Raw genomic sequence first — 16528 nt, 5'->3', positions numbered from 1 at the left:
AAAAAAACTAACATCAGAGCATTTTTCCTTTGAACGTTTGATTCTAGCTTTCTACAAAGACACGTTGCCTTCTTTCAAATATGCTCCAGCAGCCTCAGGATCACAGAAATACTCAGAGCATGTGCCTGTTGAACCATTCAGTGCTTAATACTTCACAAAACCAAGAAATATGTACATGAAAATAGCATTTATTTTTTCTAATCTGAATGGATGTCCTATATTGTCATTTTGTCAGCTATGTTGCATCTGGCTCTTTAAAGCCGGTGGATCCAGATTGAGTTAATATTCTAAAGGATTAACCTCTGATCTGTGCTCACTGCCATCTCTGCAGTGATGTTTGCCAGAGCCATTTCATACACAATTGAGCTGCTATTTAATAGTCTGTGAAAAAGAGACAGACAGCAAGGTGGAAAACTATTTTAAATTATCCTTGAATATTAAAGCCCTATTACTTTGTTGTAACGCTGGCTTCGTCTTAACCACCGCCATCAATCCCACAGCTATAAGCAATGAACCATTCAATATTATGCAGATTGTTAGCAATGTCCAGACTGCGTAATTACCAGTGGCAACAGCAATGATCTTCTGTGACGGATGATTCATCACTTCATAATTGTAGAGGCTGAAAGAGCTTTTTTTTCCAGCTCAGAAGTCTTTCCTTTTCTGTCCCTTACAGTTTAGAACCACAAATTGCAAAAGTAGGTCAAGATGTCAACCTTAATGTACAGTTTCTCTGATGCTTTCACAAACTGATAAAAGATGTTTGTGTTCCAGGTGAGGTCAGGTCAGATGTGATCATCAAGGGAATGAAGCAATCATGCTGGACATTTGCTGTGATGGACAAGCACTCTGAGTTAGTTAAGATTCCTTCAAGGCCAGCGGTGGGCAACTAATTTTACCAAACGGCCAAGAGCTCAACGATTCTACAGGTTGTTTGTTTCCACACGATTTCTATGAGCTACTGTTGCTCTGGGTCTATTTCTCTCAGTCTTTTCTAGTCTGTGTCTGGAATTAATGCACTGAAAAAAGAAAATAGTTGGACCAACATAATTGAAATTTTTAATTGGTAACATCTTAATGAATCGAGTTTTTTAAACTTGGTCTAATTCATTTAGTTCAAAGAGCCTAATTCATTTAAATGTCACCAATCGAAGCAATTTAATTATGTTGGCCCACCTATTTTTTCCAGTGTGATTCTGTTTTTCTGATTTTCAAGTTTAGTAAATAGCTAAATACAAACTGCATTTTTACATTAACCATATTTTTCCCTGAGAAATATTACTGGTAATAATTGCCAGCTCTGCTAGCCAAGGTAGACACAGCCAATAACGTAATAATGGCCAATAATGTGAAAAATGTGACCATTTTAGATGCAATATTGTCAATAATAGCAGTCGTTTTCGTTTGACTCTGGATTTCCCACTGACACCCTGGGGGCAGGTCAAGCAGAGCTAAAGGGCCACATAAATTTAGGTTGAAAAGACGCAGATGTGTCTTATTTTCTGAAAGAAAATATTGAACAGTGACAAAGGGACGAAACTGGGCGATACAGCAGGAGACGCTTTTCAAACTGAAGGGGGCGAGGCACAATCAAGCGCCTTGGTCTTTTTTTTTTCCCGCGCGCGCGTGTCGCGAGCACGAGCCACTTGGCGGGCACACAGCATCCCGAAGCTGCAGCACGCACACAGACTTCCCCGCATCCTCCTCCCCTCCCGCATCCCACCGAACTGCCGCATCCAGTGTGCGGGAGCGGTATGAGCAGGCAGCAGTGAAGTGGAGTTTCTGTGCGCTCCGTTCTCCACCTCGAACGCTACATCGACTCGTTTTGTAAAGGACAGGAGCGATGAGGTAAGAGCTTCCGGTCGCCATGTTGCCGGTCTTTTCAGGGTTTGTCCCGACGCTACATGGAATAATTAGCCGCTATCCGTACCGGTAGCACTATGTCGAAACGCCACCGTTTGGATTTAGGCGACGATTATTCATCGAATAGAAAGAGGTCATCTGAGGGGTATGTATTCGTCAGCGTCACCCCGATGCGCCGTTTTTGATCGCTCCATGCGGTTTGTTGTTGTTCCGGATGCTAACTAGCCATGCTAACACGAGCTAGTCGAGCCCCTGAGCTCTCCGCTTTGAGTTCAAATATAATTTTTCTACAACAGGCTGCACATGGTGACTGCAGGACGAACAGATTGTGCAGCAGCAGTTTAATAAGAGTCGTCTTTCCACCGGCATGGGATGCAGGTGGCCGGCCACACAGGCTAACGCGTGCTAGCTCAAGGTTGACACGTAAACTAAGGTCGTGGTCAATTCAATTTCCTTATTGCAAATTCGATAGTTTGTTTTTTTGATTCCCGTAGTTGTGACAAACATACTTTGTCAATCGAGGAAATTATCACTCTAAAGTTGAACACAGGACCGCTATTTAGCTCCAGGCTAATGTTTGTATCGTCTCGTGCAAGGCTCTGCAGGTTACCGCTTGTCTGCAAAACTGATTTTAATCCACAAAGACAGCGCCAAGACGATTATGCATCCACAAATGCATTGAAAATAGGCTCTATCGGCCTGCAATGAGTCGGATGCTTCAGACAGGTTCTGATCTGACGGGGCAGCTCTGTCACAATGTGACAAACGAGCTGTGAACTGATCGTTATTCCAGTGCAGTGTGCAAATAATCAAAGCTACAGTCTTCCTGTGAAACAGTCAAGAGCGCCAATGTGAAAGATGCTAAACATTCATAGACGCTTCTCAGCTCCTACAATGCCATGTGGTATCACTTAGCATTCGTCTTAAACTGCAGCGCGATATAAGGTACTGTCTCATGCACAATAAGTCTTTACCACACGATTATTATGTTTAAGAGTTGGCTTACGAATACATCAATCTTTTTCAAGGTCAAAAGCTTGCACGTTTTATGCAACAGAAAATGGCACATTGATTCCACGTTGGAGCATAATAGGCACCCATTTTATTGCTATGTGCAGTAGTTAATGAAATCTCAGCCTTCAGATTAAGACGTACTTTATTATGCACTTTTTAAGTCAATCACTGGCCAAAACTGATGATGTATCTTTTTCACAGGTGAAATAAACACAAACCATTTCTTTGAACTTGGTAGTCTGAAGTGTGGCGACATAATTCAACTTTTGTCTGGAAAGTAACAACTGAATTGTCACCTAATCACATCTTGTCATGAGCACAGCTATTTGTGTCTATTGTGAGGATATAAATACCGTAGTTAACAAACTGATCTGAAACTATGAAATATGACTGTAAAATTGAGAAAAGTCTTGACCTTTGTGTGCTACACTTACTGAGACTTCTTTTCACTACTGTGCACAAGAATGTATAGAAATGATCTGTAACCTTTTCATGCGATTTCAACTAAAGGAATATTAGCTGAACATTTGTGTTCGTAGAGCAGGGCCTCATCGAATCTCAACTCCACGTGTGTTCTTTTCTCAGGCGTGACAGAGACCGAGACCGCGATGATCGATCCCGGGGAAAAGACAGAGACCGGGACCGTGATAGAGACCGCGACAGAGACAGAGATATGAAGCCTCCCGGACTACCAATACACAACCCAGCAGTAGGCAATTTAGGCTTCTTTAAGCAGACCCCCATCCAGCAGCAGATCAACCCCTTCACCAACCTGCCGCACACGCCGCGTTACTATGAGATCCTGAAGAAGCGACTGCAGCTGCCCGTCTGGGAGTACAAGGAGCGCTTCAATGACATCCTCATGAAGAACCAGTCCTTTGTGCTGGTGGGAGAGACGGGCTCCGGAAAAACCACGCAGGTACAAACACAAAGCGGAGCAGTCATCGACTGCACCGCCAAACCCCAAAAGCTTTTCAGTGCATCAACTTTAATAAAAGCGTGAAATTCAGTGATTAAAATTGGTATAATTACATCATTAAAAGCTCGATGGGATGAAATGGTGAATTGAACAGATGGTGCATTTCTGAGGAGTTACTCTCTGCTGTTGATTCCCACTCTGTGGTTGTTAAATTTTATTTTAAGTCCGCAAGAGAGTTGGGTTGTCTGTTTTTTTTTTTTGAATAGCAGGAGAAAAGATTAGAGTGAATCACTGGTTGAGCCTTGCCTTCATCCTGACGTGAATGTAAATTATCTCCCAAAGACTTTTAAATGAGGTGGTGTAATCTTGTCAGTGCTTTCCACCACAATGATGCTCCCAAAAAAAAACCCACAATAAATAATGTTATTGCACACGCACATGTGTGTGTGTATATATATATATATATATATATATATATATATATATATACACACACACAGTGCATGCTGTGAATCTTGTACCTTCTATCAGGGAAGTGACCATATTCAGTAACATGTGCATCTCTTTATGTTAACTTTAGTAAATAGAAGGATAGCTCCGGAGAAAGAGGGAAAAGTGCTAATTATTAGCACAGGTGTTTATTTTGTTAAGTTTTTAATGATAGCATAACTATCACTATCATGCATTTTTCTTTAAAACGTGCACAAAAACTACATAGAAATCCGCTGCAAGTTGTGAATGTTTGTATATTTATTTTGGGACATCCCAATCGACTAAGTCATACTCGGTGTATTTTCTTTTTTGTAAATAGCACATTGCCTTGAAGGGCACAAGCCCTCAGTAACATTCAGGACTACTGAAACTCATTTAGTGATTTCTTTTAACTGGAAATGAATAATTATGTGTGTGATTTTACTCCGTTTAAAGCCATTTTTGTAGATTGCATGATTGGTGTGTAATGTTACATCTTTTTAGTAACTCTTTAAGTCTCAAAGTATAGAGATATCCTTCAGTAACGCCTCAGGGGTAAAATCTCAATCGACATGATTTTTAGTGACTGCCTCATAAAGATGAAGTTGAAGGCCAAACTGACTTTGATTCACTATAAATTCTGTCAACATTGGTGAAATCACAATGGTCTGTCAGCATTCCACACTGATCAGTGTAGCATCATTTACTTTCTTTTTTTGCATTATTTTCCCTAAACCTTATTAAAACTGATTGACCTTATAAAACGGGTGAGATTTGAATCCTCTAAAGTGCATTCGATCAAAATTAAAGCTTTTCATTTAGGCATCCCGCTGCAAGCTGCCTCAGTTTGAAGCATGAGCCTACCTGCAGTGGACGTTTGTGATCCCCCCCCCCCTGTAAAGACAGGACATGGACGGGGTAGAAGAGTTAATGCACACATCCACCAACCAGCAAACAAAAGAGGGACAGGGGGAAGACAAGACCTAACACAATGATGTGAATGTAATTGAAACAGTAATAGAAGTGGCCCAGGCACAAAAATACTTTTGGAAAGAGTGAGTTAAAGAAGAAAAGGACTTCTTGATAGCGTATCTGTGAGGGAACATTTCTGCTGCAGAAACTACTATAAGGAAACTGTACAAAAGGTGTTTAAACGTCCTACATGTCTTGGCTCAGGAGGGAGATTATTTGAGCCGCTGAGCTTGTGAGACACTGAAGGACGTCAAACTCCAATAATGATCAAACAAAAATCTCATTCAGTTCTTTTTGCTGTTCATTTGACCTTTTGCACCACCTAACTCATTTTCCTCTTCTGCTGACTGGCCAACATTCAGCTCACTTCTGACATTTTTATTAAACGCCTGAATCGCCTGCCACCTTCCAGATCCCTCAGTGGTGTGTGGACATGGTGCGCTCCATGCCGGGACCCAAGAGGGCCGTGGCCTGCACCCAGCCCAGGAGAGTGGCGGCCATGAGCGTCGCTCAGAGGGTCGCGGATGAGATGGACGTCATGCTGGGCCAGGAGGTGGGCTACTCCATCAGGTTTGAGGACTGCAGCTCAGCCAAGACTGTGCTCAAGTAAGAAATCTGTTTTTATTTTCTTTAAATCCAAATATGTTGTTAAATACTTTTTAAAGGGTCACGTGTTTATCAGGGATAAATAGATAATGGAGCGCATTAGAAGTTCTTTATTATTATTATTATTATTATAAACCTCCATGCTTTACTGTGAATAACCCTCATATCTAACAACTTGTATGAATCAACATGTTCGCTTTATTCATGCTGATTGATAGTCACATATTTTGCGACATGGAAAAAAAAACATAGAGCATTTTCTGATGGTCAAGTAAATTATGTTTGGGAAAAACTCCCTTCTGCAATTTTTAATGGTAATATGTTATCCGTTTGTCAGGCAGATATATCAAACTTTTTTTTATTAAAAAGTACATTTTGTGTACTACTATTTGGAAATATCCTCTCCATTCTCTCGGTACTGATGGCACCTCTTCGGTTCACCTAGGTACATGACCGATGGAATGTTGCTGCGTGAGGCCATGAACGATCCCCTGTTGGAGCGCTATGGTGTCATCATCCTGGATGAAGCCCACGAACGGACATTAGCTACAGACATCCTCATGGGGGTCCTGAAAGAGGTGGTCCGCCAGAGATCTGATCTCAAGGTAAAACACTTCTCAAAACCAACCTCATGGTAATCAATGTGATAATAAATCACCCTAAAAAAAAAAAAAAAGATTCGTGATCAGTCCTGTCACATACATTGCAATACCACTTTGCACCTCTAGGTGGTGTAATGATTCCATTAAGTGTTGAGTTAAACAATAGCAGAAGTAGGTACGAGAACGCTGCCAGCAAATACACAAAACCAGTAGATCTTAAATGAACGATATTTTCCATTTAATGATCAATTCATCTTGCAGATAGTTGGTTAATTTTCTCAAAGTTTATATTTTTAGCAGTCCAGTTCCACTCATTACTTATAGAAATGTTCCAATTAACATGTGTGAAGTGCTGCATTTAAGCCCGAAATAACATTTCCTCAATGATAAATTCGCTATCGGACAGTGGTTATGATACTTTTTATTTCCGCTCTGTGACACGTCCCCCTGCCTGACAGCTGTCAATGAGACGAGGAAAGAGAAATATTGCTTATAAGGTGCAGAAATGCACATTTATGCCCACTGTCACCCCTCATTTTCAGCCACTTATTCAGAGATGTTGGGGTATGCGGGCTGACGGGGACATACCGGTGGTGTATAGACGCGGGCAGAAGTTTTATTGGCGAGCGTGTGCCAGACATGATTCTCATAAAGCAGATGGATAATGACTAGTTGTTTGTCAGTGTGGCATCAAAGGTTAGATTGTTGTTCGTGGACTGTTAAATGAGGTCTAGGTTATTGGGAATGATCATCCACCCATACCCCTCTATCTCCTTCATCCCTATCGCCTACCAAATTTGAAAGTTTAATTTGCCTTGATTAAGAGCAATTATGATGTGTCGCAGAGCGTAAAGCGAGATGCGGAGACGCTGGCCCCTGAAAATGTTTGAGATTGAAAATGGGAGACGCGTTTCCCATCAGAATCCTAATGCACTCCATCTAATGGCTTTGGAGAGAACATTGTGTACCCAACCTGAGGAGCAAGGACTGTCAAAGCTCTGTGTAGGTCAGCGACTTCGACTAGAACGCCAAGTTATACATTAAGAACTCCGTTTTGGATCAGCACCAGCACCTTTACCCTAAATTCCAAGCACCGGCCATCCCGAATGAGGTGTTGCGCTCTTCGGCTATCCATCTAATCTCAGCGCCCATATTTACTTTCGAGGAATCCTCTTCCCCAATCATCATCAAGCTATTTGAGATGTTAACTGAGATCTCGCTTGAGTGCCGGCTCCCATAACCAGCGCAGTCATTTCCACTCCGCTCTCCTTCACTCTTATTTTTATCTTTTCTTTCACCTCCTTTTATGGAGACATTGTACCTCGCCGACTCGTTCCACATCACTCCGTTTCTCCCCCCCCTCTCCCCTCAGGTCATCGTCATGAGCGCCACGCTCGACGCCGGGAAGTTCCAGGTGTACTTCGACAGCTGCCCACTGCTCACCATCCCTGGCCGCACGCACCCCGTGGAGATTTTCTACACGCCCGAGCCGGAGCGCGACTACCTGGAGGCGGCCATCCGCACCGTCATCCAGATCCACATGTGCGAGGAGGATGAAGGGGATGTGTTGCTCTTCCTCACCGGGCAAGAGGTAGGGCGTCAAAGGTTTATCATGATGGTTTTTCTCGGATCAACTGTTGTGTGTTGTTCAAGCCGCGTTGGATTAACTGCAGAAGTTGCTTGGATAAGAGGTGAAACATGGTTCCAGATGTGTGACCAAGTCGTTCAGACTCATGAAAAGCTGCAGTTCATGATGAACGTAGTTTAAAAACAACAAAAAAATTGTGAATCACGTTCAACAAAACATATCAGGAACGAGAACCCGTCTCAGTTGAACTGCTTTTCAACTGTTTCTCATCAACTGTCAATAGTAATTTCTCTTTTTTTTTTTTATGATTTTTTTTTTTGATTTCACCTCACACATGCAAGAAACAAATCACAATGACAATATGAAAATAAATCAAAACTCAGGAAAAATGATCAGTACAGCCCTCTCCGGTTATTATTAATGAAAAGAACAAACCCCCATACACACCAGGGGAAATAAGGAAATTATCTCCTGGAGATAATTTCAATGATGATCCATTTTCAGGATAAATATCCTCCAGATTCTACATTCCTCCCCCGTGAAAGCATTGACAGATCTCACTGTTTTGACAGAGGCAAAACAAGGAGTTGATCGTTGAGTAAACACAGGCCTAAGAAGCATTATATGAACATGGAAATGACTCCCATTTTGGAAATACCCCAAACTTGCTGCATTATAAAAACAGGATTGGTTCCAATAGAAAAAGCCCTCCTTTTGGCTCATATTTGGAAATGTTTTTGCAGATTACATTTTATTCTTCATTATGACGACAGGAACTATCTAAAATGAAGATGTTAAACATGTTTAAAATACACACGCCACTTTTATTTATTTGATTTTTGAATAATTGGCCTCAAAACATCTGGCACATGTGCAAACACTGTTGATGCATTATAAACTAAATGGCCAATTTGACCCTGCTGAGTTTTCCCCTCGGAACACAGTAACTCTCAAACGGAGAGTTGAAACATTTTCAGCAAGTTTGGAAACTTCCTCCAGAGAAATTTGTTTCCATTTCATTCATTGATTGGCGGATCATTACAATCCAGCAGAACTTGTCAGTGACACATGGAATATCTCGGCCATTCAAATAAATTGACTAAATACATGGCTTAAGACACAGAAGTTTTATTTATTGATGGTTTATGTGGGTTGAGGATGTAAATAAATACATACAGTATTTACCCTGTGGACTAAATTTTCCCCTCAATTATTTGTGTGGACTGATAATTGTTTGTGGAAGGCTTATGACTGAACCTATGAGCATATACTGACACAAGTATAACTCACTTAGGTTTTTTTGGGCAAATGACTGTTAATGAGCATGAAAATGGCCAAAAATGTAATTGATATAGAGTGTAGGGAGACGCAGAGGGTAACATTTAAATGGTGAGCCTGTTTGGTTTAGCGGCTCCCCATAGAACATTTCCTTTTCAGTTGAAGTGACTCTGATCGATCTAGACTAAGAAAAAGTGTCTGTGAGGCTACTACCTTCATAATAACATGATTTTTCAGGTTCTTCGTTTTTTTTTTGGGGTGTTTTTTTTAAAAATATCTAATTCCATACAACACGATAATAGTAACCTGCGCCTACGATCTGGAGCAATACAGGGATCACCTGGAAAAGAAAGTGGCCCAAAAGTAGGTCAAATTAGTCAGCTACACATGAGGAGTTAAGAGACTAATTCTTATCTGATTGTGATCAATGCAGCTACGCCTTATATTAACCGCCAAGCTGCTAAAAAATACAGCGTCACTGAGTGCAACAGAAGAAGATGGAGAGCACAACCAGAGGAGATTGTACTGTGATTCTTTCCAGAAAGCGATAGGAGAGGGAATGATTACTGACTGAGAAACGTGAAGACGGATTGAACATATCTCGAACTGTTATTCAAGTGAAGGCGCGGAAACATTCTAAAGAGCTCAACATCCCTGACACCGAGTCTAAAGCCAGTCTGTGCCAGTGTGGAAGACTCTTGCCGTGTAACGGGCTGTCTTTACGGAGAACAACAACTCTGGTCCAGTATGAACCCGAACCACTCTGACATGCTGCTGCCTTTAGAGCCTTGTGGGTTCAGTTTGAGGAAAAACACCCAGAACTTATAGGTACTCTGACATATTTACTTGTTTCCACATGTTCAATTCAACTTGTTTTTTTTAATTTTATTTGAGCCTTGTTAAAGGGGGAGTCGTCTTGCATTCAGATTACAAATAGACATTTAAATTGGGGTGGGGGGGGGAGTCCCATCCTTGTGGACATAAAATAAGGTGTAACAAGCAGCTGTTTGATGTTTATGGAAGTGGTAGGCATTAATAATTAATTTAATCTCATACATATCCAAAGTTAAACATGTGCATATTAATCTGATTACATAAATGGGTTGCTCACGTACAGCATCACAAGTGCATACACACACACACGCAAGTGCTCTTTGCACAGGAAATGATTAATCCCCAGATTGATAGATGTTAACATGGCGACTGTGCCCATTTAGGAACCACCAGGATTTGTACAGCGGGTGTTTGGGGGGGAGGGGGGGGGACCGACCCAGATTCCGTCCTCTCCACCAATCTCTGAAATTAAGTCATTTATTTTATTTTTTTTCCCTCCCCTCCTTCCCGGCAAATGTTGTCCACTGATGTGTAATGGAGGTCAGGGTCTATGCCCAAAGTGATGAATTTGGTCACAGCTGGGTGGGCGCACACACACACACACACACACACACACACACACACACACACACACACACACACACACACACACACACACACACACACACACACACACACACACACACACACACACACACACACACACACACACACACACACACACACACACACACACACACACACACACACGCAGAAAAGCACCAACAAATGTTTCAATCTCCTGATCAGTGGGCAGGAGAAGCCTGTCGGATCCAACAGCGCCTGTGTTGGTATGATTATTCTCTCAGCACTTTGACAAAATGCTGCAAGAGACCATGTGATTACTCGTGGCTGCAGAGGCGAATGTAACTTGTGAAAAATACTTTCGTCTTAACACAGAACTACGTTTAATCTTCACATATTTCTCGTGTGAATAAGCCGGATCCTAATGACCCGATTCACCTGTCAAGTATCAATAAAATATCTCTGATCCGAACAAATAATCTCATGTTATTGTGGCTCCACTCAATCACATTTTGCAAGCATTTGCTGATTAGTAGTAATTATTTGTCACTCAGTGCCAGCTTGACTCTTGTAGAACACCTACGTCAGTTTCCATTTGTCAAAGCGAGATCAATATGCAGCTTGTTACAAACAGGATAAAGTCATTGGGGGCCACGGTGTTTGAAGTGGTCTCCTTGGAGAACTGGTAATTGATTTTAGATTTAGTGGTATCCCGGCTGTTTGGAGGGCCAGAAACATTGATAGTCGGTCCAGCGTGTGAAGGGGGGTGGAGATCTGGGATATTTGCGGCCCGATGTGTTAGTTTTTTTTCTTTCTTGCAGTTCGATGTAATTTGTTGATTTATATGCTACCCCCCTCGCCCTGCCCCGCCCCGTGCCAAGCTAAGGCATTACTGAGAGCACTCCCACGGTGAGTTCATTATCACCCCCTCCTAATTGGGTTAAAGAAGTTAATGTGTGGTAGGTCTGGCAGAGATGGTTGTTCAAAGGATGCAGCAGCACGCCCCTCAAGCACTTCTTAACCTCTCCAGTCTCCCAGCAACTTTGATGTAGACTAATGATCGGTAGGCAGATCCATGGCAAAGCCAACGACGCTTTTTATCCGACTGTTTAATTTATAACAGACGAAAGCAAACGCACAGGGCCGTGCTCTTCTGCCTTCCTCCGTTTTTTTCTGAGATATTTCCCTTCCTCAAACAAATGGAACTGAAACACCCAACTCCAAACAAGAAAGTGGAAACTTATCACAGCTGTCAAGCAAAGATAAGTCCTAATATTTAAGCTCCCCCCTCAGCAGCTAACATCAAAACATGAGAATTGGTGGTGGTGGTGCTGGTGGTGGGGTTGTTTGCTAGTCAAGAGGAGTGCCTAAATGTGCCGGTTATTAGCTTGGCTGTAGATTGTTGCTTCTGGGGTCGCAGGGAAAGCTCGTGGACAGGTTCCCAACACTGGCCAACTGCCCCCATGTGTGTACATACACACACACGCACACACACAAATGCACTTTGTCTTCATGTCCCTCAGGGACAGACAGCCAGCTTGCTTCCAGCGCTTTGGCAAAGAGGTCCATTTTTTTTTTTCTCTCCCTGCCTCCATGGCAGCTGCTGCATCCAGAGGCTTGATAGGCTATTAATACTGAAGATAATTTTACCAATCCATTCAGATTTACTGTTTTCCACATGTCAGTTTGTTGATTAAGAGGCACATGGCCATTCGATTTAATGCAGTGAACAAGGGGACAAACGGGGCTGGTAACACTTTTGCGGTCCGGATGGGAAATCGGAGGCATCAGCATGGCGCTCTCTCATGTCAGAAGCAGGTGTGGCCTCCACAGGGATGCAACCCAGCTCCCAAGTTGTTGTCAAAGTAATTTGAAAACAATAAATAGGCGTCGACTCAAAAGTCCAAGTTGAAATTTCCCTTTTCATGTCACTGAAAAAGAACATATTCTGCCACCTGTTTTGCATCCATAAGACAAATTGGCAGGTAAAAACGGAAGCGGTTTGTCCGTGCTTTCATGGTCACTGTGAAAGTTTGCTGCATTGCTCCCTTGGGCCTGCAGGTGGTGCAACAGTATAGGCTGTGGCGTGGCACGTAGTAGTCGCTGCAGCTATTTGAGGTTTAAATGATTGTTGTTGGGGAAAAAATTAGAAAATGGTTCTTAGCGGTGGGAAATACTTGGAAATGAAATGCTTTGTGGGCTGTTTTGGTCCCTACCAGAAGCTGAAAATCTTCAGTAATAAACAATTGGAAAATGTGTATGGGAATTTGTATAGAGGTGGGTTCCTTGCCTGCAGATGATGTTGACATATTTAATACGTTTAATATTGTGGTCTAATAGGGCTTTGGAGAACAGACCCCAAATCTGCGCTCACTATCGCGCTTCCTTATTCATGCTGCTACTCAGGGCCTCTGTCTGTCTGCCAGCCCACCGGCTCTAGAACGTTCAGCTTCACTAAACTGATCTGCCATGATTTGCCGCTGGTTATGCATCAGTGCTGCAGTCTCATATCACATTCCCCTCTACAATACTGCACTGTGGAATAATGAACCCTGTTTGAGTCTGTCTGGCTTTGTGTGCGCGTGCGCGCGTGTGTGCGTTTGCGTGCGTGTGCGCCCCTTCTGAGCGTGGGCGTCCATGTTTTCCATGATTGCTGCATTTGACAACAGAGCCACAGGGAGCTCAGCAAAGCATACTGCAGTCCAGGTTTAATTTCCTCCGTCAGATGGAGTGATAGTTAGAACAAATGTACTGTAGCAGGGAACCACGGTTTCCCCCGGCCGCCTCCTCTTCCCTTCCACTATCATCCACATCCACTGCCATTGTTTATCCAGGTGTTGTTCCAAAACCTGTCTGATCTCCATGTTTGCATTCAGAAGTGGCGTCTGGATTAATTGTCACACCTCCCATCTTTCAGGAAATTGACGAAGCCTGCAAGCGAATCAAGAGGGAGGTTGACGACCTGGGGCCTGATGTCGGCGATATCAAAATCATCCCCCTGTACTCCACGCTGCCTCCACAGCAGCAGCAGAGGATCTTCGAGCCACCCCCGCCCAATAAACCAAGCGGTGCCATCGGACGAAAGGTATAGCCGCCCCATTGCTATAAAAACCCTCAGAGGGGGGGAGGCTGGGGCGGGGAGTTTGAGGGAGTGGGTATGGGAAGAGTGATTGAGTGTGGCTGGTGTAGAAAGACCAGATGGGGAAATAAGGTAGGTAAAATAAGAGAGCTGGAAGGTAGGGACTGAAACTTTTTTCCCCTCTCAGCTTTAGCGCAGAACTGACTCACACAACATATGCTGCTTTTGTCAGCATGCGATTCTCTGCTCTAAATTATAACTGGGGTATTACTCACGCCCTCTGAGCCTGAGGAAAGTACTGCATTCTCAGTCATTTTTATCTTTCCACTAAATTTGCAAAGCCCTGCTGCTACTCAAAGAAAAGTCCTAAGACTTCTGCTTCCTAAAACCATGTGGAAGGTGCTTGTTAATGTGAGCTGTCCACAGTACCGGCACTTTTTGTAACCCCCCCCCCCCCCCCCCCCCCCCCCCCCGAACACGTGGCACAGTCTTGTTCAGTCGCTTAATCTAAGAGGAGTACATCATCCTCTCATTGATACAGCCACGGAAATGTTGCTCTCTTTTGTGTGACAGCTCCTATTCAGAAGGGCTCATCAGCTGAGTAACGGCGCCACCTGCACTGTCACACTGTTGGCCGGCGATCTGACGGAATATCAGAATATCATCACTGCCAGCGAATGAGCAAACATTCACCCCCAACATCTGATAGGGGACGGTGTTGATAAATGACTCATTGCTATGGCCCCTCTAATTGAGGCAGATCAGACTCGCATATGAGCAGTGAAAATATTTATGGGCTGTCAAAGTTAAACACATTGTGATATCCTGCGAATTCTCAACGTGGATTCTCTGGATTTGGGAGTTTTATCAGCACATCAAACCAACAATAGCCGACATTTTCAGTAGATTGATGCCACTTTGTCATGCTCATAGATAGAATTGCCTTAAAAATAACGCTCGTTGCATGAAAATAAGTAATAAAAGGAAAGACAGATCTGATTAAATAAGCAATTGTGATTAAAGAGGCTCCATTTGATTAAAACAATAGCAAAATGTGAGGCAACCATGTTTATGGTCCAATCAGAGGCCATGTAAATGACACATTGGATTGTCTCCCACATGTCTCATGCATATCTTCACTACATGGCGCTTCAAGAACAGTGTTTTGAGAAAAATGGTGACAAAGCGGAATAGTATGGAAAACAAAGCCATTTTAAACAAATTATAATATTTTCCTAAGCATACTCTGAAACAGTTTGTTTGCTAAAAGATTTACAAGGATGACGGGATAGATTGATATAAAGAATATTTTAGGGATCACATGCTGCACAATATCCTATTGAGTGGGCCAGACTGATTAAGTGGTAACATTAACCCATAGGTACAGATGTTTCCTTTATTTTAATACATGTGTTAAAGTCCACTTTGCCCCTACAAAAAAAATAAAATTGAGTGTAATTTCTATATCAAGTCAATTTAATGATAGTCCATTCAAAGTGAGCTGTCCAAAACCTATACTGTATAAGTACATTTTTTGTCATTCATGTTTTAACAAACTCTACTAATTAGCTTAGATGCTTTCCAATACCCCGACATCGTCCAGAAGATAGTCAAGTAAATGTAACAGAGTAAATGCATAATGTTATTACACATCTGGCCATATTTAACCCTGCGGCAAACCACTTAATAGCTCCGTGTTCTGCAATTGGTTTCAAATTGTGATTTGTGAAAAACAAACAACTTTACTTTAAATCTTTTATTAATTAAAAAAGAATAGCATTTTAAATGTATGACTCTTAATTAGACCAGCATGCATTCTGGCACTTTTCATGATGAAATATTGGGCTCTAAATGCAGAATTCATCAACTAGCTACATCAGAAAATACTAAACGGAATTGCATCTGGATATATATGATAGTAGTTTTCCTTCCAAGTCGACCCTGTTTAAAAAAAATAGCCTTGTGGTGAAAACATCTCAACACGTCGATTCCAGCTGATTTTATATTACTGTGGGTCAATTTGCCAAACATTCATATTTTCTTTCACAATTTGAGGCTCAGGATTCAGGGCTGTCTTGAAGTACGTATTTCTACAAAGGCCCACTCGTTGCTTTGTCGAGATATACCCTTGACCAAACATTTACAACATAAAAGGAGATGACGTTCATATTAAAGTTTTATAATTTCTTCAGGCCGTCTGTTTAAATGGCCCACGTTTGTGCCGTCCGGATGTAGGAGGCTCGACATTCCTTGTTTTGATAATGTGGTACTGGATGAGATTCTCAAAATTTGAAATGTCTTTCCCAGTGTTTACTTATGTGGTTTATGAGCGGGTTTATACGAGACATAGTCCTGATTGCCCCGGGACAGGCTTTAAATATACTTGGCTTCAGCAGGGATGCTTGTTTTGCTGCGTGTACGTATACTCAGGTCTGATGGGCCAGTCTGAAGAGGGACGGCAGTGGTCTGTCATTGTCCTCTTAACCGTCTTTTGACAGCATCTCCGTGAACTCTCATAGAGAACATCAAGTCCGCTAAGTGGTCTGATCTTTCAGCTTCAGAACAGCTCGTTTGATACGCTTTCCCCCCCCCCCCCCCGCCTGGAGATCGATTTATCAGGTGCTAGTTGAATTGGTCGAGGTGGCGTCGAAAGTTGCCGCGCTCAAAGTAAATGTGCTTCTCCTCAGTGACTGACTGAGCGACTCATCAAGTGAAAAATGTAGAGATGTCATCCGAGC

At 42.5% G+C, this 16528-nt stretch overlaps 1 protein-coding gene across 3 annotated transcripts in view; it reads left to right on the top strand.

The window, feature by feature from the left end:
* Positions 1-1662: 1662 nt before the first annotated feature.
* Positions 1663-16528, top strand: part of dhx15 (DEAH (Asp-Glu-Ala-His) box helicase 15) — a 30222-nt gene continuing 15356 nt past the window's right edge. For 2 of the 3 annotated variants that reach the window (XR_013937141.1, XM_080519254.1), the window contains exons 1-6: positions 1869-2008; positions 3463-3796; positions 5652-5845; positions 6291-6450; positions 7820-8038; positions 13629-13796. Coding sequence is in view for 2 of the 3 variants with exons in the window: in XM_080519254.1 (XP_080375380.1) it covers positions 1941-2008; positions 3463-3796; positions 5652-5845; positions 6291-6450; positions 7820-8038; positions 13629-13796 (1143 nt within the window). In the remaining variant the exon portion in view is untranslated. Of the gene's footprint in view, positions 1849-1868; positions 2009-3462; positions 3797-5651; positions 5846-6290; positions 6451-7819; positions 8039-13628; positions 13797-16528 lie in introns of those variants that run through there. The other variant, XM_080519255.1, reaches the window with a different exon arrangement.

The sequence above is a fragment of the Blennius ocellaris genome, assembly GCF_963422515.1.
Source record: "Blennius ocellaris genome assembly, chromosome: 23".
Classification (NCBI taxonomy): Eukaryota; Metazoa; Chordata; class Actinopteri; order Blenniiformes; family Blenniidae; genus Blennius; species Blennius ocellaris.
This window is presented reverse-complemented; position numbering and strand designations above follow the sequence as displayed.